The 19,724-nt window shown below is 41.7% G+C and overlaps 2 protein-coding genes across 4 annotated transcripts; one reads left to right on the top strand and one right to left on the bottom strand.

Moving 5' to 3' along the window:
- Positions 1-1,380: 1,380 nt before the first annotated feature.
- scd (stearoyl-CoA desaturase (delta-9-desaturase)) lies at positions 1,381-7,651 on the top strand. Its single transcript, XM_086064581.1, has 6 exons — positions 1,381-1,567; positions 1,768-2,045; positions 3,193-3,323; positions 3,422-3,627; positions 5,090-5,322; positions 6,208-7,651. The coding sequence occupies exons 2-6, from the start codon at positions 1,805-1,807 to the stop codon at positions 6,405-6,407; spliced, it is 1,011 nt and encodes a 336-aa protein (XP_085920707.1). The 5' UTR covers positions 1,381-1,567; positions 1,768-1,804; the 3' UTR covers positions 6,408-7,651.
- Positions 7,652-9,600: 1,949 nt separating this feature from the next.
- On the bottom strand, positions 9,601-19,714 carry sec31b (SEC31 homolog B, COPII coat complex component). Of its 3 annotated transcripts, none has more exons than XM_086065041.1 (27): positions 19,594-19,714; positions 18,747-18,842; positions 18,505-18,628; positions 18,228-18,423; positions 18,039-18,134; positions 17,198-17,338; positions 16,981-17,123; positions 16,802-16,901; positions 16,576-16,737; positions 16,277-16,429; positions 15,974-16,204; positions 15,807-15,881; positions 15,398-15,490; positions 15,167-15,278; positions 14,917-15,095; positions 14,656-14,782; positions 14,438-14,583; positions 13,619-13,792; positions 13,410-13,538; positions 13,155-13,335; positions 12,691-13,083; positions 12,540-12,578; positions 12,107-12,165; positions 11,767-11,892; positions 11,573-11,692; positions 11,229-11,300; positions 9,601-10,407 (listed from the first exon to the last, which is right to left on the bottom strand). In XM_086065041.1, the coding sequence occupies exons 2-27, from the start codon at positions 18,823-18,825 to the stop codon at positions 10,228-10,230; spliced, it is 3,630 nt and encodes a 1,209-aa protein (XP_085921167.1). In that variant the 5' UTR covers positions 18,826-18,842; positions 19,594-19,714; the 3' UTR covers positions 9,601-10,227. The 3 variants fall into 3 exon arrangements, with proteins under 3 accessions (XP_085921167.1, XP_085921168.1, XP_085921169.1); XM_086065042.1 differs by having other exon boundaries at positions 18,747-18,835; positions 19,594-19,699; XM_086065043.1 differs by lacking the exon at positions 12,540-12,578.
- Positions 19,715-19,724: the final 10 nt, after the last annotated feature.

The raw sequence follows: 19,724 nt of genomic DNA, 5'->3' as shown, positions 1-19,724 counted from the left end.
ATCTCAAAGCCCAATATCCCTATTTTTTTTGAGTAGTGTAAATACAAAGAGAAGATTAAATGAATGAACGGATAAATAAATAACAATAAATCTGGTTAAAAAAATAATAATTCCAGTCAATTGGACACATTTGAATGTGGTAGGAAGCCGGAGCACCTGGAGAAAACCCCCTACAGAACATGCAAACTAAACTACACACAGGAACGTCGAAGCCAAGATTTGAACCCCAAAACTGATTGGCAGACGTGCCAGCCAAAGTCATTTCTGCCATATTAATCCATTCACAAACAATTAAAAAAACAATTTAAAAAAATGCAAAGATAATATCAATATTGCCCTGCGATTGGCTGGCAACCAGTTCAGGGTGTACCCCGCCTACTGCCCGAAGCCAGCTGGGATGGGCTCCAGCGCCCCCCGTGACCCTTGTGAGGAAAAGCGGTTAAGAAAATGGATGGATGGATGGAATATCAATATTAATTCATACAATATCAAATGGAAAATCAATAAAACTAATCAAAAATAATTGCAAATACTGTAACTTCAAACATTATAATAAAACAGTAATGATAAATAAAATAAAAATTGAATACAATAAATAATAAATTCCATCAATCCATCCATTTTCTTAACCGCTTAGTCCTCGCAAGGGTTGCGGGGGGCGCTGGAGCCTATCCCAGCTGGCTTCGGGCAGTAGGCGGGGTACACCCTGAACTGGTTGCCACCCAATCCAGGATAATAATAAAATAATACATTTAAAATTGTAAATGTAAATATACAAAATAAGTCATTAGTAAAAAATAATACAAATAATTAAATAAACGATGATAAAAACAATAAACAAAATATTCCAAACTGCTATCAGTTCACTCCATAACAATGATTAATCCAAAACAAAAAAATACAGCTACTTCAAAAAATATAAAATAAAAATCCATAAAAATATTTAAAAATATTAATTTATATTTACAGGTATTATATCTCAATAAAAACCTAAATGATAAAAAGAAATACAGTGTAAAATAAAAATAAATACACATTAAAAAAAATACTTATATTTTACACAGTATTTAATTTGAAATCTGATTGGGTCGTGCAGGTATACCAAACTTGTACGTCGATGTATGTGGGCGTCACCTGACGTTATTTACGTGCTGTTTAATTTTGTTGTTTAATTTGTAATTTAAATAAACTTTTACGACCACGTCCAAGTGTTTGTGACGTCATCACATTTAATCCCACCCGTCTGTCTGGTGATGCGGATCATAGGTGAGTGTGTGGGAGGGGGGGAAAAAAAAACGGGAGGGGGGGGCACACGAGCCTAATAATCACACATCTGGATGGAGAACGAAGAAGAGGTGGCGAACAGCAGATGACCCGGCAGCCAATCTGAGAGCGGCAAGTAGGCGGGTGCTGCACGCCAATTGGCCGGGGAGCCGCAGAGACACCTAGCGCTTCCCCATCCCTTTTGGTTTTGATGCGACACACTTCTCTTTCTTTATTTTTTGTTTAAAAGAACGCTAACGGCTATCTATCAAAGCTTTCAACGGCCTGTTTAATCACGTCTTCGGTGAGTTGTCAAAAGTCCTTCTGCTGTTCCTTCTTCCTTCCTCCATTTTCAAGGAGCTTGTCACATAGACGTTACGCAACGCTACCTAGTGGCACGAGCATCACCGTATCTGTCGCCTCTATTTTTCTCCATTGGACTTGCAACCATTCTAACTGTTGTCATCGTTGTGTATTTTTTTCCCCCCCCGGGGGCGCTTGAAGTGCATTTATCCAGCTAAACCAGACAGACGGCACCGCGATGACGGAGGCGGAGGAGGAAAAACAGAAGCCTCAACAACAGCTCGCATCCAGCAACGGCTCTCCGATGGAGGCCCTCTGCAGGGAAGACGTGTTCGACCACACGTACGTGGAGAAGCAAGGCCCCAAGCCGCCGAGGATCATCGTGTGGAAGAACGTCGCCCTCATGACCCTGTTGCATGTCGGTGCCCTGTACGGCATGGTCATCGTACCCAACGCCTCCTTCGACACGCTGCTTTGGTGTAAGTGCACTACCTGTCCTGCCATATGGCCTCTTGTTTATCCTCTATGAATAATGTTTACGTCCTTTTCTCACACAGTCATGCAAACATACAGACTTGGTTTAATGGGATGATTTGATACAGACATCCCATCAAATGTCAAGTTATTGTTAAAATGAAACATTTAAGGCACAGACTGCTTTGAACTTAATGGTGGATGCGATAAAAGCTTATCGACTTTGATGACAAACTGTTGCAAGTCTTGGTGTATTTCAAAAAAAAATCTGCTGCTACTGTTGAGACATGACGAACTAATACAAACTAGAAATTTGTTTCGGAGTCGAAACTAGCCATTGTAAAGTATTCTCAATGTTTGTACAAGTAGCAGTAGTAGTAAAATTAAGATAAAACACTCTTAGATGACAAGTTTTAAAGTGTCTTTAAAGAAAAAAACAGATAAAGCAAAAAAAAGAAAGGATGCCTTGTTCCCTTGAGGTGCTCTGAAGTCAGCTGGGAAATAGCCACACTTTAATGCTGGCTTCAAGTCCGCTGGGAAATACTGAACTCGGAGGTCTATGACAACATCTAGTCAAATAGAGATCTGCGCGGGGGGGGGGGGGGGGTTAAGCTTGTTGGTTTGCTCAGACGTCGTGCACACTTTCACCAACATCATTTTTTGTGCATAAGAATTCTGCTCATGTCGCCTGTTTCTTAGCGGTAATTAGTAGATGCTGTGCAGTGTACATCAGCAGGGATGTGCTTTGTAAAAAAAAAAACCTTAATCAGATAATAGATCAAATTGATTATTTGCTCAGCTCTAAACCTAACCCGATAGGTGTCCACATGCACAATTGCGTAAGGCGCAATAAATGAAGGCGATGTGGCCGGTCAGGAATCATGTGTTACAGTATGACTCAGGTCACGCTAGCGTGTAACATACCTTGACTCGCCACTTATTCTGTTGTATGTGAAACACGGGTCGCCTTTTAAATAAAAAAACACTTAAGGCAAACTCTCGAGACACCCCTAAAAATGTTTGTCTTGGTCTCTCCCTGTTTTGAAGCTTTTCAGCTATTGCGGATGAGCCTTGGGAACATATCGAGATAAATGAGGTTTTAATGTGTTGAGCTAATGGAGAGTTTTTTTTTTTTTTTTTGTCTCTTTGCAGCCATATTTTGCTTTTTGATAAGTGCTTTAGGAGTGACAGCAGGCGCTCACCGCCTGTGGAGTCACAGGTCCTACAAGGCCACTACACCTTTAAAGATCTTCCTGGCCGTGGCCAACTCCATGGCCTTTCAGGTACCCCAAAAAATTGACATTATTCTTTTATGTTCATCTTTAAAAACGAAATATTATATATATATATATATATATATATATATTTTCCTACCTGACAGAACGATATCTACGAGTGGGCCCGCGACCACAGGGTCCACCACAAGTACTCTGAGACGGACGCCGACCCACACAACGCCGTGCGCGGCTTCTTCTTCTCCCACATCGGCTGGCTGCTGGTGCGCAAACATCCCGACGTGATCGAGAAGGGATGCAAGCTGGAACTTCACGACCTGCTGGCCGACAAGGTGGTCATGTTTCAGAGGAAGTGAGTACGGCGCCATGAAAAAACTTTTTTGGGGCTTGTTTCATGGTACAAGTAGATTTAGTTTTGTGTTATTATGACTGCTGCTAAATGTGTTTTGGTAGAACTGTTAGGATTTTTCCCCAGCCTATTGGATGAGACAAACATGTATTTATATGATGATAATACACAATGTAGAACATTTAAGTAGATAAAAGTGCTTGAAACTAAGATATTTCAAAAAGAAATTGTACTTAAGTTTAAAAATGCTTGAATTTATTACTATTAAAAAAAAATTATATTCCCGTCTAGTTTGCTCAAAAATTACAAGTTTGAAATTAGGTATTTAATAAATAAAAAAAATGAACTTGTAAAAAAATGTTTTTCTTCCGTTTAAGAATGCTTGAATTTATTAAGTTTTTATATCCCCTTTTTTACGGAAGAGGATTAGGGCAAGTGGAAAGAGAAAACCCCCAAAGTTTGGCAGGGTCAGAATTCTCACTTTAAAGTCAGAATTCTGAGAATAAAGTCAGAATTCTCTCTTGAATTCTGAGATTAAAGAAGTCAGAATTCCTAGATTAAAGTCAGAATTCTGAGATTAATATGAAAATTCTCACTTCAAAGTCAGAATTCTCTTGAATTCTGAGATTAAAGTGAAAATTCTCACTTTAAATTGAGAATTCTGAGATCAAAGTCAGAACCTTGGCAAACTTTTTTTTTCTCTTCACTGGCCCTAATCCTCTTTGGTACCTTCTAGTTTGCTCCAAAAATTAGCATTTTTCTTGCATTAACAAGTTTTAAATTAGGTATTTAATTTAAAAAAATACAATTTAAATTATTTTTTTCCTGCAGTTTGAGAATGCTTGAATTTATTACTATTACATTTTTACATCCATGTCTAGTTTGCTCCAAAAGTTAGCATTTTTCTTGCATTAACAAGTTTGAAATTAGGAATTTAATTTAAAAAATATGAAAGAACTTGTAAAATATTCAGCAGGTGGCAAAAATGGATGGATGGTTGCTTTGTAAATATGTCAACTAATTTTTGGGCAGGTTAATTTGGATTTACTAATTTTAATTTTTATGTGCAGAGGATAAAGAAATGTATGACAGAGTACTTCCATATTCGACAGTTTGTGTTAATCCAATGCTAAAAATGTTGCAGATGCTATATTACTGTTAGCAATAATGTGCCACCGCCATTGGTCTATTGACAGTGACATTTTTAGATATTTTAGATATTCAGATTTCAGATATTATGCTTATTTTTTATGTTATGTAGTAGAATAATCAGTAAGAGCACATGGGCAAGGTGCTTTTCTAAAGAGGTTCATTAACAATACAAAAGAAGCGCCGTTTACATGCTGCCAGTCTGGTTTGACGAGGTCATTCAAACATCCTTGCATTGACCCGCAGTGACAACAGCGATCCCTCCCCCTTCCGCATAAAGAATAGTCATTCACTGCCGCCTCTTTCCTCCGAACAGACACTACAAGATGTCGGTGGCGGTGATGTGCTTCCTGGTGCCCATGTTCGTGCCTTGGTACTTTTGGGGCGAGTCCCTGTGGGTGGCCTACTTCGTGCCGGCGTTGCTGCGCTACACACTGGTGCTCAACGCCACCTGGCTGGTCAACAGCGCCGCGCACATGTGGGGCAACCGGCCGTACGACCTGAGCATCAACCCCCGGGAGAACAAGTTTGTCACGTTCAGCGCTATAGGTATGCACAAGCATGTACGTACATGAAGGGTGCACTGAGGTCATTCAAAATATGAATATTAAGGGCTGTGGAAAAGTTGTAGTTTATAATGTACAAAAAGGGCAGGAGTCCTTTATTTTCCAATTCATTTACTCTTAATTATAAGAAAAATGTACTGTTGGGGGTCATCAATGTCCAACATGAAACGCTAATGCCACATTGGGGCAGAAAATGACTAGGGCTGGGTTTAAAAGTTTAAAAAATTTAATAATCGATATTGAATCGATTTTCCTTTTTGAGCCTGATATTTATTCATAAAACCATGAATCAATTATTTTAAATATTTCCCATAAATTCATAAGAGAATTTTAAAGGCCAAGTTTTTTCTCTCTTAAATTTTTAAAACTATTTTCTTACATTTATGAAATACCTGACTTATTGTACTTTAAACACTATTCAGAATATTTAATATATATTTAGGAGTGAATTAGAATGATGAAATCCTTGCTGATGCCAATGTTATAACACTAAATCATTTAACCAGTTACTTCCTCTGCAAAATGTAATTTTGCATTTAATATTTTGTGGAGTTTTTAAGAAGACTTTATGTTCCATAATTAATTATCGGATTGAAGTGAATCCCCCCAAAAAATGTTTTCCATGTGACTCAAAATCAAATCAATTGAGGAAATTAGAATCTAAACCTCAATGTTTTACACTCTAACTGAATATATTTTTAACTTCAAATACTTTTAGGTTGTATTAAAAAGTACTGAATTAGATTGGCTGACACCTGCAGAAACCCTGATAATTGTCATTTCAATATCATTCAAAAATAATTTCCATAGTTTCCACAATCGCCGGTCCTACTGTGTTCTAATAGTGTCCCAATGTATTTTGGTCCAGGCGAAGGGTTCCACAACTACCACCACACGTTCCCCTACGACTACGCCACCAGCGAGTATGGCTGCAAGCTCAACCTGACCACCTGCTTCATCGACTTGATGTGCTTCCTGGGCCTCGCCAAGGATTGCAAGCGAGTGTCCCACGAGACGGTGCTGGCGCGAGTGCAGCGCACGGGCGACGCCGGCTACCGCAGTGGCTAAAGTGGAGACGAGCGCCCCAGACCTCGCCGAGCGTGAAACGGAAAAATGAAAACCTCCACGAGTAATTTTTTTTTTGGACGGCGTTTCATCTCTTCATTCACCACGTGGAGTCTTAAGTCGGCTTCACGGGGAACCGCGACCATGTTTGCTTGTTTTTGTGGTTTTTCGTAGCTGTTACTAAAATTTGTTGAGCTAAAATTTGTTGCGCCGGTTTAAAAACAAAACACGTTTTAGTTAAGCTCTTGGCCTTCTGATGTTCAGTCGGGCTTAGATCTTTGGCAAAATTGTTTTGGATTTGAAGTGAATCATTTGAGAGAGAAAAAGCGTTCTTTGCTGTTCAAAGGTCGCTCATGTAGCCATTTGTTTATATTCTCCTACACAATAATAGTAAAATAAACGACAATCCGAAAATTTGAGTCTTAATTTAAACCAAATGTGCAGAAAATGGTTCCTTTTGTTGTGAAATTTAGCGATGAAGCCGTTTATCTCGTGCCAATTTATCTTCCTTTCTTTTCAGTGCGCTTTGTGGACGTTTTTGGATATTCTCGTGGCGTCCGTGGCTTCGCTTCCTCTCGCAACGTTTTATGCAACATCTCCACCGGTCGATGTAGCAGCCGGGTCATGTGACCATGTGGCCATCCATGCATGATGAGGATGACGGTACACCGTACATGTTGTCGGCAAGCGGCGTGAACCTCAACCGCCCCGCCCCTATTGAGTGTCGGGATGCTTCTACGATATTTGTTTAGTTTTTGGTTACTGGTCAAAATACTACCGCTCAGAAGAGAACCGCTAGCCTTCAAAACCCGTTTGGTATCTTCTATCTGGAATTGGAGCGCCTATTTAGTTTGTTCCCCCTTTAAAAAAAGTCAGGAAACTACCAAATGCCTTATGACTTGAATCCATTCCTGATGGTCACCCATTCTGTCCCGACAAAAATCTGATACAAAGACATCAAGGTCCATGTTTACAGAGGCATAGTTGGTATCGCAAATAAAAGTAGCACTTAAATAACACTGGGGAAGAAAATCCGATTTCTATTATCTCAAATGTCAAATTCTGCCCTCTACATCTCATCCAACGAATGTGCCAACTTGTTAGCGACGCCACACGCTGTGCAAGCAGCCCCCCCCCTCTCCCACCCCCAAATTAATGTCGCTGCAAAAGCAAGAAGGATCGCAAAAAGGTTGGAATTGTTTTGTCAAACTGTTGAGTTCGGAAATAAAAGTTCACAATATTTTCAAGATGCGTGTCGTTCTTGTGTGCCCATTAGACATTTCACCAATGTTGATTGTATTTACTTGAGCCAGACAAGTGCCATAGTTTATTTGTATTGACTTGAGCCAGACAATTACGTGCTCAAGGCTGTAGCGCAACTTTACTTCCGCGTCTGGCTGGCGCGATAGTTTGTTTGTATTGACTTGAGCCAGACAATTGCGCGCTCAAGGTTGTAGCGCAACTTTACTTCCGCGCCTGGCTGGCGCGCAGTACGGCAAGCGAGATGGGACAAAGCAGAAGCAATCCCTTTTTCCCATTGTATCACAAGTTATATCATATTATTTTATAGAGCAATTAGTTTATTTTTTTCTTTTGGTACTATAAATATAGAATACATTTTAATAGTTCTCTAAATACTGAAGTGAATATGCTACACAAAGTAGTACAGTATTTAAATCCTGTTTAAAGGTGCTTGTCGGCATTACCTTGCCAGCGAAGGAAGAAGTCTAAAAATGGCATTGACGGTTTGACACAGGACAGAGGAATGCGCGGGAGGCCTACGTGTATGCAGAAGGGAACACGTAACATAGCATCAACCCTGAAAAAATCAATACAGTCCTTGTGTTAGATTTCATCAAACCAGGGGTGGCCAAACGTAAATGCTCAAGGCCCACATAACCGATGGGCCACATCACTTTTGGAATTAAGAATGCTTTTCAACCATTTGTAGGAAAACAACTCCCTGTAAGGACGAGTGTGCTCTGTATAACTTTTCCCTCACTATTCAAACAAGGCAATCCTTTTCCTAAACTGGTTTTGCAATGCCTTTTTAATATGACCCCTTGTGGGTTTACAGTTGAGTGGTTGCAGCACGAGGAGAAAAGCATGACTCAGACTGCTGCTCTGTGTGGTGTTAGGGAATATTAACCCATCTCCACCACGCCTGCACGCCTGGAGGTTACTACAGTTTAATCCCCAAAAATAAACACATAACATCAGTCACAGCGTCTGACTGCAAGCAGCCAATCAGCAATGAGTGCCTGACTTATGATCCCACTTGTGGCAACATGCATGCAATGAAGTCAAAGTGCACATTACGTAAAAAGTCCTCGAAGGAAGTACTGCCAACTTGTAGGTGGTGCGTTGAAGCACCTTCCAGAAATGTGGGAAATATGAGTATTTAGAACAAGAAAATTAAATCCTGTACCTGTATGTATGTCCACTATTTACCACTCATGCATCTAGTAATCCCACATCTAAAACTTGTATCAAAATAAAATATTAAAAATACAACTACATGACTGGATTCGACTAAACAATATTGCTAGCCAGATTTGTACTTAGTCATTACACACATTCTACAGAAAATAAAATAAAATTATATTTTAATTATGACTTGTCAGAATAAATTTCTACATTTGGATTATTTTTAAACATTTAAATAATTATATTTCATTAAATGGCTTAGTTTTTCTATTGTATAAAAAAAAACTAATACTAAAATTTCATACTTAAAATCACTTTTTAAAAAGTATTAAAACATTTAAATGAACATACTTCGACTTAATGATATATCTTATATTTATATATTTTTAATTTAGACATTTTCATCGTTTAAAAAAGTGTTTACATAGATTGTATTTTTAAACACTTTTTTTTTCCAAATTAGCAGTAATTAGCAATTATTTTAACAATGGTATAATTGTGATAAAGCATTTGTATTGTTTTAAAGTCACTTTTGAAAAATTGTACTTCAAGTCATATTTAAATACTTTCAATTATGGTATAGAATTGTATATATATTTTTTTGTATTATAAAGGAATGTTTCCACTAAAATAAAATGTGATTTAAATTTTCCTTATGCAGTCTCACATTGAATCTCCTCTATGCAAAGATTATGCTTCTAAATCACAAAGAATATCAAATGAAAATTAACTTGTTTGGGGCAGAATTGAAGAGCGATGAGCCTTGAAATTGAAGGTACATTTTAATTGAAAAGGAGGGGAAAAAAAATCTTACATGAGTTAAATAAGCGACATGGATTGTATTGTATAAACATTTGTGCAACAAAAAACACATGGAGGCACTTTACTGCCTTCTGCTTTCATAAGATGAACAACCCCACCAGAATATACATTGCTTCCCAACTATGCCATCTACTGTACGAATGCTTAAAAGCAAAGGAGAAGACAGCCGGGTGGAGATTAAAGCAGCAATGTTGAATGAAATGAATGTTTATCATTTATACACTGCTAGATAACGGATTAAATGGGGTAGAAAAAGATGATGGCACAATTCATGACAGGATCCACGCACTGTTATTGAATTCTCACACAGTTTTCGTTTCATACATGTCTCACCTTTGCCTGGCTTGTTGATTCACTATAAAACCATCCGCCAACTACAAAAACGCATTAAGCACAAAAAAAAGTTTCACTTTGTACATCGAGTATTGTGTTTGTGCCGTCACGACTTTCAGGATACATTCATCGGACCCATTTCTTGATGCGATAAAGACCACAACCCGCTCACTTAAGAAAAGGAAATAAATATGATTTTTTTTCGTTTGTTTTGTTTAACACTGAGGCGTGGGCGTGTGGCTTAGACGCCCAGCTTGTTGGCGATGGTCATGACTACTTTGAGGATGGGCATGAAGGCGGAGATCTCGCTGAAGTTGCTGCTGCTCACCACCAGCGTGTGGACCTCCAGGCCGCGCTGGTAGTGCTGGCTCGCCACGCAGCGGCCGATCTCGTGCAGGCCGTTCAGGATGTTGGGAGAGAGCTGAGGAGAGGTCGCCGACGCACAACAACACAAGCGGTGCCACACGTTAAGAGCGCAAGAAGACGACGCTGATGGTGATGACGAAGCCTCCGTTCGGGAGGGGGTGGGGTGGGGGTAGATGAAGTCGTGAAATGACCGACAACGTCAAATGTATCCCGTTGGTGCAAGATCACGCGTTGTAGCAAGTTAGGATAGGATGCATTTCATAGGCAGCAGGAAAAAACAACAACCTCCAAGTCGATCCCAAAAATATTTTCTTGACAATAATATGTTCTATGCAATCCCACACCTTTTTGCCACTTGCTGTCGGGTGGAAATGACATCACAGTTGCTCAGGTCTCAGGTAACAACCAATCACAGCCCAGCTTCAGAAAACAGGTAAGCTGTGATTGGTCGTTGCCTGAGCAACTGTGATGTCATCATCAGTCGACAGCAAGTGGCAAAATGGCCGCCCCCTGAGACGAATAAAAACGGTAGGATTTTGCTTCATAACTCGTATTCCACAAATGTAACATTAATCAGTCATTCTTCTAATGTCAAGAAATGTTTAAGGTTGCCTTCCCTTTTAAATATTGTTTTTGAGAAACTGTGTGTTGGCAGTAAACAGTATTGCTTTTTTTTTTGTGATTTTGTTTCAAATATTTGCACATAACTTTTAAATAGATATCTTCATGTCTGCTTTTGATTCTAGTAAATTCATTACTCCACGATTGGCAACATTCTATCATCAGTTCTCTTCCCCATTATTCAGATTTATCACTAATTAGTGCAAAGCCAATTTTGTAATATGATCATGTGCATCACATTTAACATGTCCTTACCGACTGCTCCCTCAGCTTGTCATACAGGCATCCCAATCGCTTGGCTGCGTCATCCAGCTTCCTTTTTGTTTGCTGTCAAGAAAAATAATTTTATAAATAGAATGGTACCGCCAAGTTGTGACTTAAATATCAAATACATTTTCCACACTGAAATGAATTGAAAGGCCATGTATCCTTTAAGGGGTGTGGCCAAGTAAACCCTGTCAAGAGCCAGAGCAGGTTAGCAGAAATTTCAACCAAGCAACAGCTTGCTACTCAAAATGATTGAAAATGTATTAAGACCGAATGTACCACTATAGACTATAAAATCATTGTAGTGAATAACAAGAGTTTGACCGACTTACTGGGTCGCCTGCCGCGAGCTGGCAGCGCTGCACCAGACTGTCGAAGGTGGATTTGAGCACCAGGTGCTCGGCGGGGATCTCCTTCTGCTCCACCCGCTCTGCAGGGAGTTGCTGGAGGAGCTGCAGGGTGGGGAGGAATCTGCATGTTAGCTTGTGATATGCTGCATGATACTTTGGTGGTGGACTGTACTGACCTGCATGCTGGGCTCCTGGGGGGCTCCCGGGGGCACCTGGGCGTTGTTATGCGGCTGAGGGGCCTCCACTGGGAAACCCATCACGGGGGCGGTGATTGGGGCAGGTGGAGTGTAGTTATCAGGAACCTGTTTGATACGTGTAACTATTAAAAGTGATGTTTTCTGATGGAGCTTCAATTTGTCAGGTCCAAACCATTTAGGGTAGAAGTCAATTAGTCATGGATTGTTGCTAATTTGTGAACTGTACCGACACGGAATCAGGGGAACATATATTCCTGGTAAATTGAATTTACTCTGATGTTGCAATTTCATGGGATTTTTTTAGACGATGCAAGTATACCTTCTTCTTCCTGGGTCCACCTCGTACCGCTGGTGGATCATTCCAGCCTTCTTGGGACGCTAAACCAGAGACAAGGAAAATTGTATGTTGAGCTAAAGAATAGTTTGTTGAATTCATTGAAAAAAATACTACAAGCAATAAAGAAACAATCAGGATGGCAAGAATGATTTGCGCCACTGCTTGATAATCACATCCAACAGCAATCAAGCAGATGCTTAAGAATGTCTGAATTCACACTTAATGTCCCATTATTGTGACATTCCAGCAGCGAAAGCATGAAGCATCAAACATACAATGCGTCCAGAAAAATAGAGCTTTCAATCCAATGTTAAAGTCAAGAAAAATGTGTTAATAATAGCAAATTGTCAGACATGTTTCTATTTTTCTGGGTTCACTTGAACTCTTATCCCAAATGCATTGCTAACACTGTCACCTTGAGGGTCAGACTGGGTATTCAGCCAAGGAAAGAATCCTGCAAGTCACATGAGGAGGACAACTGAGTGCAACGTAAACCATCTTTAATGGTGTCAGCAGACGTGAGAGGAGAGAAAGATGAAAGCTGAAGTGAGCGCCGTGGCACCGACCTGCGGGAGGAGGAGCGACAGCCGAAGCCGCAAAGGGCTTTGCAGAAGGAGCACCGGGGCCCCCTTGTGGGTAACCCGATCCGAGAGGGACGTAGGGACCGGCTGCCATGGGGTTCACGGGCCCCTGGCTGTGGAGCCCCCCGGGGTACATGGGGACGGGTGCTCCGGGCTGGGAGCTGGATGGCATGGGGCCCGACGTCAAGGAGGTAGAAGGCATGAAGCTCGTCGGTGGAACTCCGGGGCTGGGCATGGGGGCGAGGCCCCCGAGGGCCGACGACGAGTGTTGCATCGGAGGTCCTGACAAGTTAGCGGCTGGCATGGAGGGCCCCGGAGGGGAGAAGGCTGAGGGTCCGCCCATGGGGGACGGCTGGAATAGCTGATGTGGAACAAACCCTTGAAGACACAAATGAATTCAAATGTATAAAATTGAAAAATGTGACAAATAAATCCATTTCTGATCATACCTGGAGCTGGCTGCTGCTGCGGGTACGGTGGCCTCATGGTCGGGGGTGGCAGCCCATGAGAAGAGGGGGGCAGGCCCGGGCCGGAGGTACTCGGAGCAACTTGAGGCTGGAATAATGCTGATGTCGGCACGGGGGGCTGGTGCTGCTGCTGATGGGCAGCAGGAGTGGGCTGGTACTGATTCTTAGTTTGGGAAAGAGAAAAATATAAGCATACTTTTTGTAGTCTCCGTTTACAGCAATGGAATAAATCCCTACCATGATTTGTGCTTTCTGTGTAGGAGTGTGAGAAGCAGCAATGGGCTTGGCTGTGCTTGGAGGCTGCTGTGGGCTGGCAGACTCGCCCTGAGCGTGGAACAGTCTGCTTCTCAGCATGGTGATTCCAGACTGAGCAGACGACACGCACTCACAAATCAGAAACCAAGTCGAATTTTACTCGGGTGTGGAAATGAGGACTAAAACCTCACTTGATCAGAATTGTCCGGCAGGTAGGCCATGGCAGTGGCCAGGCTGCCCTCTGCAGCCAGGATGCCGGCGTAGCATGTCAGCTTCTCGGCCAGGACGGGGCTCTGCACCGCCACCTCGCTGTTGCGGAGGCGTTCGATGGACTTGCGCAGCATCATGACTTTTTCCACAAGATCCTGAAAAAATAGGACAACATGGAACACACTCAACTCTGGGTTAAGGCATTCGACTAAATATGGAAATCCCCACAAAAGACTATTGAAACTTCTGAAGTGCATCTAAGAAGGTAGCTACCAGAATGCGCGATTTAAACGATGATAATGGTTATTTCATTAATAGGCATCTTTCAACACTTCACTTAAAGCAAACAATATAGAAAATGTTTACAAGGTAATAAAGATTTTAAATAGAAGAATTAAAAATTGTCATTTCGATACATAGGACTTTTTTTTTTTTAATTATTATCTGTCCCTGTATTTTTGTGATTTAAAAAAATCCAAAGTACTAGTGGTATTAATCTGAAAAAAAAGTGTAAAAAAGAACATCCCTAAATTATTATTTTTTATTAAAGAAAAAATATTTAAAAAATTACAGTGTAGTTAGTTAAATTTAAATTCAATACAATAATTGTATCTTTTAATTAGACATTTTTAAAATAAAAATTGCATGGATTAGAAAATATGCTACAATAAAAAGAAAAAGTAATTTAACTTAAATGAATGAACTCAAAACCAATATATGCAGAGCTTTGTCCCCCTTCCACTTCCACTCAGAGCCTTGAACAAGCTTGTCCCCCTCCCTTTTCCTTTTTTTTTTTTTACCTCCAGACCGAGAGGAGAGGAGCAGTCCCTGTGCAAGGCCCAACATTCCACAAGCCTCTCGATGTTTCCAGAGCAGATGTAACACAAGCACGCCTGCAGGCAGCGTTTCTCCGTACCCCCTCGCTCCAAGCGGCCTCCCAGAGTATCTGGCCCGACATACAAGATTATGTCAAGTCTCAAGCGCAGGTGTCGTTTTGGTAAAAGTTGCGTCATCTTACCGCACAGCTGGGCAAATTCTTCGGGGTGAGCGTAGGTCAGAAGAGCGGCGAGCGCCTCCTTCCAGTTGTCCAGCTCACAGCTTTGCACTATGTCTCTCCAGTTCTGCGTCACCACTGATGAGATAAGCTACAGAAAATAACACATTCATTAAAACCTGCCCCTTTTGCATTTGCATATCTCGACGAAATTTGGATTCTGCAATAATTTCATGTCATCTTTCCCAATAAGGAAACAAAACTGGGACACATTCAATGCCTCACCATAGAGATGCTGTTCTTCTGCTTGCTCAGGTACTTCTGCTGGGTCTTCTTGAGCAGTTCCTCTCCACCACTAATGGACAGCAGGATAGCCTCGGCGTAGCGCCCGTCACTCAGACACAAATCCACCGCGCCCTCAAAGTTGCCCACCAGCAGGGCCTGGCTTATCAAACCATCCGTATCTAATGAAGAACGTTCCTCGTTAGCCAAACGATGCTCATTTGCTCCGGTCACAAGATTTGCTTGTGCTTACCGCACGAAACGGGGATCTGAAAGTTGGGGGTTTCTTTCTGATTCTGGCTGAAAAAGTCAGCGGGGGAAACGGAGCCTGACGTCCTGGTCTCGCCGTCTGCTTCTTCAGACCGCTGAGGATAAAACAGGAGTGAAAACATTTACTGTATTCCGAAAACCTTTTGGTGCGGGTCCAAAAAATGATTCTGAAATTTTTTAGGTTCCAGTGCACCCTTAAAGATGAGTTACCAACCTCAGTGGAGAGTTGCAGCATTTTTTTAGCCAGGTCCTCAGCATCCACGGCATGCCCATTGGGTTGAAAATTCTTCCCCAAGCATTTAGAAATCTGTTGGATATAAAAGTAATGCACATGCTTATTAACTGGTTTGTGTTATTTATTCAAATATGGGCCTCATACTCACAATTTACATATAAATATATATTACAGTGCATCTGGAAAATTTGCTTCTTTTTTTTACACTTTACATAAAAGTCTTATTCCTTTTTATTTATTTATTTTTATTAACAGCCTTATTCCAAAATGGATTATATTTTTCCTTTCCATTTTGGACTAAGGCTTTAACTTAACGAAATGTGAAATAGGTGAAGCTGTGTGAACACTTTCCAAATGCACTGCACTGTTATAGTATCTCTTGTCATACCTTTTTCTCCAGTTCATCTTTACTGAAACCCAAAAGTCGCAGGAATTTGATACGTGCCTCATCTTCAAAATTCACCTGTTAAAACCAACCAAAAAGCAGTAAATCCGCTTTGCAGTAACGCATGTGTGATGTTGGGTTTCCCCATAGTGAGGAAATGCATGCCCTACCAGAAGGAACTTCCATATGTCCTGCTCAGCCTCTGACTTTGCACTCTGGATCTTGGCCTGGCAGTAGTTGTTGAAGGAACCAGACTGCAGCGCCACCTGCAGCTCCCTGGAGCGCTGCAGGAACTCCGTTTCCGTGGTGACCTGGCTGACAAACACCTGCCTGGGGACGGGCTGGGGGCTCTGCACGGGGGCCATCTTGGGATTCTCAAATGTGATCAGCTTGCCACCAAACTGAGGCAGAATGAACATTGAAGGAATGACAAGGACACCACAACTTTCCACTTCAGGAGTTTTTCCACTTACAGCGAAGGAGGCGCCGACTGGTCTGCGCACCCACTTGGGCGGCTTCTTCAAAGGAGGAACTATGGTATCCTGCACTGTAGGCTGATGAACCTGCAGGGGAGGGAGAACCTGCCCTGTACCGAAGGGATCCATTGTATCAAATGAAGATGATATCTGGAAAAATAAATAAATAAATTAATTAATAAAAGGAGGCATAACTATGTTATTCTTCCCCACGATTTAAAAGTTTTCATGTGGGTGTCTTAGTAACATTTCTGAAAATTATAGCATAGTACACTTTTTAGGCTGGAGCCTTCTACCTTATCAGCGGCACTTTGCTGCTGAGCCTTTAAGCTCCCGCCCATCACGGAGTAAACGGTGATTCTGCCATCAAACGAGGCCGCCGAAAGCAGAGCGGGATTCCTGGGACACCACTGGACATCGAAGCACCACTGGTTCGTCGTTGGGAGTTCGTAGATGACCTAACAAAAAACATTTATTGTGTTTGTCTTCATTTACAAGGCAGGTGAATATCAGTTCACATACCTCTGCAGTGTTTGGATTCCAGCAGAGGATGCGGTTGTCCTTAGCGCTGCTCAATAGCAGCTCAGAGTCAGCCTGGCTCCAGGAGACGGACAAAATCCCCCTTTCGGAAGACAATGGCAACAACACATTTAGTCATTTTGAAAAGGATGACTCAAAAAAATGATATGTTTTAACCTCACCGTGTGTGATTCTCAAGCACTTTTAGAGGAGATGTGGCAAAACGCAGGTCCCACATCTGGATGACTGGTAGGCGGTCGTCCTCTGAGGCTAGCACCAACTGAGTGGCCACCTCGGGGTGCCACACCAACCCGGAGCAGTGCATCTGGACACACGAGACAAATTTTCAAACGAGCTATTAAGCATTGCAGAGCTTTTAAATTCAAGAGGCCCACAAACCCGGTTGCTGTGGTCACTGATCTTGATGATGGGCTCATTCTTCCTCAGATCCCACACGACGGCTTTGCCGCTGGGGTTGGCCGAAGCCAGGATGTGCTGCACTTGTCGATTCCACGACACCACACTAACGTCCTCGGCAGGCTGGAAAGAGAATAAAAATAAAGCAAGGCAACTTTATTCATATAGAACATTTCATACACAAGGCAACTCAATGTGCGTCACAAAACCAAAAACACCTAAAAGCATTTACAAACAGAACAGCGAAAGACATTCACAAAGCGAAGAGATGAATCATTGCTTATTAAAATTACTAAAGCATACATCCATACATTGACAACATTTAAACACATTGATAAAACATTTAAAAGCAAAAGGAACAATAAACTAAAAGACCGTAAGATGACGTTGAGTTTGAAAATGTATAAAAGACCATAGTCAAATGTATCGGGTGAAAAGCTGTTTTTAACTTGGATTTAAAAGGATTTATACTTGTGGCTGACCGCACTTCTGATGACAACTTATTCCATTTCCCTGCAGCATAATATCTAAATGCCGCTTCAACATGTTTGCTTTGAAATCTCCGCTCCACTAATGGACCGGAGTCAATTAGTAAAATGTGGTGATAAAATACAAAGAACCATCAAATATTGGCCTCCACTCTAACAGGTTGAATCAATAAAGCTGAGGATACTCTTGGACTGGAGTCAATTAGTAAAATGTGGTGATAAAATACAAAGAACTATCAAATATTGGCCTCCACTCTAACAGGTTGAATCAGTAAAGCTGAGGATACTCTATTATTAAGTACGGTATTATTTAAATGCCCGTAATAACATTTCACCTGTGCTTTTGCGCCTGGTGTCATCGGGCTGCTGAAGTTGTTGAGATCCCAAATATATATTTCAGAATCATTCGCTCCAGATGCAAGGAGATTGCTCTGAAGGATAACAAGAGGAACATTATTTACGTAGAGTAAAATAAAAATACTTTTTGAAAGACATGCATTGCTGTATTTTGTGGGAAAACACACCTGGAAAGGGTTGAAGTCAAGTGCTCGTACGGGTCCCGTGTGTTTGTCGCACTGTCCGATCACGGCCTCAGCATCGGAGTTTACGATGGCCTCCGGGTTATAAACTGTTAATGTGCCATTCTCGCTGCCTGCTACCAGCCTCCCTCCTGTGGCGTCCTCGCCCATCCCAAAATTAACCCACACGAGACTATGCAACCTGAGGAGAATCATTCAGTAAAGTGTACTTGCACAACTTATGAGGCATATTCCTCTAAAAATTATAGTTGACCGTTATTACCTGTTGGTGGTGCACAGCGACCCTCTCAGCTTCATGTCTAGAGAGGGGTCGGCAAAATCCAGTTCAAATATCTCTAGTGCAGCCGTGGTGTTGAATGAGGCATCGAGCTGCTGCGCCGATGTGCCTGTTGGGAGAGAAATTGCAACATGCTCAGTTACTGAAAGCAGACAAATACAGTGGATTGAGGGTGGGTACTGATGGAGGATTGCAATCGCCTATTCGTAAACACTGTGTTTGAGTACCTAACGCCAAGCAGATGGGATGGTGTCCGGCCGGACTCCACGCTTGCTGGGCGGTCCTCTGGATCTCCTTCAGCCTCATCTTCCTCTACCTTAACACTTAAGACAGAAATGTGGCCTTACTTGTAATTAAATACATCATACAGTGAAGTAATACAGAGGGGAAAACAATTGGGTCTTGTTTGAATGGCCACATTTGTGTTAATCAAAAAACATGGCCTTATTTATGTGATTATTAAGTGTTATTACGGGATAAATGTGCATATATCTTAACATAATATGTTAGGGGCTGCTGAACTTTGCCACTATTAATAATTAAACGACTCACACCTACCTACTCTTGACAGCTAGAAGCTAATTCCGTTTAAATGCGGACAGAATGGCAAGTCGAAGTCAAAAGATGGTAAGTAAGCTAAAAAGTCGTGTTTGTGAGCGTATTTCTGTCACTGAATAGAAAATATATCGTAAAGCCGCCTCGCCGCGTGGAAAATTAAACCTTCGCTTGGGTAAAGCCGGGGTAAATCCAAGCTAGAAGTTAGCATTAGCTTCGCATACGGGTAGTAGCTGATAATCGTCGCCATTCTCAGGTGTAAGAAACACACAATACAAAATTAATTGTTCAACTAATTGCACATTAGAGTGGATACTTTTGCTAAGAGCTAGCGCCGTCGCCGCATTCATAATTCCACGCTAAACCTGAGCCGACTATGCGGCTAATGACAAGCAAAGCTAAGCAGCCAACACCCTTGTTGCACCATTTCGCATGGGTAAAAAAGCCACGTGTGCCCGCCCCTAAAACGAGAAACACAGCAAAGAGAATATATTAAGAATTTTTGTGTCTGTGACTTACAACAGTCTATATTCCAGCCTGACAGCTCACAAGCACTGAGCTGACGTTAGCCACAGTCGAGCTAATATTTTAGCCGCCGGAAACGGAGTCCGACCCGAGTGTTGCCGTGTTGTCACTCAGCTACGGTGGCC

The sequence above is a fragment of the Leptonotus elevatus genome, chromosome 20 (assembly GCF_054856555.1).
Source record: "Leptonotus elevatus isolate MCC_2025b chromosome 20, RoL_Lele_1.0, whole genome shotgun sequence".
Taxonomy (NCBI): Eukaryota; Metazoa; Chordata; class Actinopteri; order Syngnathiformes; family Syngnathidae; genus Leptonotus; species Leptonotus elevatus.
The sequence above is the reverse complement of the archived record's forward strand: the minus strand, read 5'-3'. Positions and strand labels throughout refer to the sequence as shown.